Source organism: Acanthisitta chloris, unplaced genomic scaffold (genome assembly GCF_000695815.1).
Source record: "Acanthisitta chloris isolate BGI_N310 unplaced genomic scaffold, ASM69581v1 scaffold25354, whole genome shotgun sequence".
NCBI lineage: Eukaryota > Metazoa > Chordata > Aves > Passeriformes > Acanthisittidae > Acanthisitta > Acanthisitta chloris.
In genome coordinates, this window is record NW_008668001.1 from 1 (window position 1) to 877 (window position 877).

At 65.3% G+C, this 877-nt stretch overlaps 1 protein-coding gene across 1 annotated transcript in view; it reads left to right on the top strand.

The window, feature by feature from the left end:
- Nucleotides 1–276: 276 nt before the first annotated feature.
- CNKSR1 (connector enhancer of kinase suppressor of Ras 1) overlaps nt 277–877 on the top strand; it is a gene marked incomplete at both ends in the record, with an annotated part of 6,841 nt that continues 6,240 nt past the window's right edge. The window contains 1 exon segment of the mRNA XM_009072743.1: nt 277–434. Coding sequence (XP_009070991.1) covers nt 277–434 — 158 coding nt within the window.

Here is an 877-nt window from a genome sequence, read left to right on the forward strand (position 1 = left end):
ACCCTGGGGGACACTCCCGTGCTGGCTCCGGGGTGTGGGATGGGGTGTCCCCCAGCTCGGGGACGGTGCTGGGTGGGTTGGTGTGGCTGTGCACTTCCTATCCCTCATTCCTTGTTTCTGGGGCCTGGATCTCGCTGGGTTGACCGTCCCCACCGTTTGGGCTGAGACCGGGTGAGCTCGTTGCATGGATTGGGCCATGTCATCAGCCAGGTGTCACCCGCTGGGGTCACCCCCCCAGGGGTCAGAGGGGACACCGGTGTGGGTGTTCTGTGGCAGGGCTGGACGTGGCCGTGCAGGGATATCCCTTCGAGGACTGGGGGCTGGCTGGGCCTGACCTGCTGGGGCTGGATGCAGAAGCCCTGGAGGCACTGGGGGTGTGGGCCCTGGGGCACCAGGAGCTGCTGCTGGAGGCTGTGGAGCAGCTCCGTGCTCTGGTGAGTGCTGACAGCCCTGGGGGCTGCAGGGATCCCCGGGAGGGAGGAGGGATGTGGGGGCATCCTGGGCTGGAGGGAGGTGAGGGACATGGGTGCACTGTGTGCTGGGTGGAACAGGGGGACACTGGGTCACCCAGTGCTGGGTGAAGGTGAGGACACAGGGACAACTGGGTTGGAGAGGGAGGATGTGGGGTCACCTGGGACTGAGTGAAGGTGGGGACACAGGGACAACTGGGCTGGAGAGGGAGGATGTGGGGTCACCTGGGACTGAGTGAAGGTGGGGACACAGGGACAACTGGGCTGGAGAGGGAGGATGTGGGGGGACCCTGAGCTGGGTAGAGGAGAGGACACGGGAGCAACATGCACTGGGTGGAGGTGGGAGACATGGAAGCATCCTGAGTAGGTGGATGTGGGGACATGGGGGCACTTTAGGCTGGGGTGGG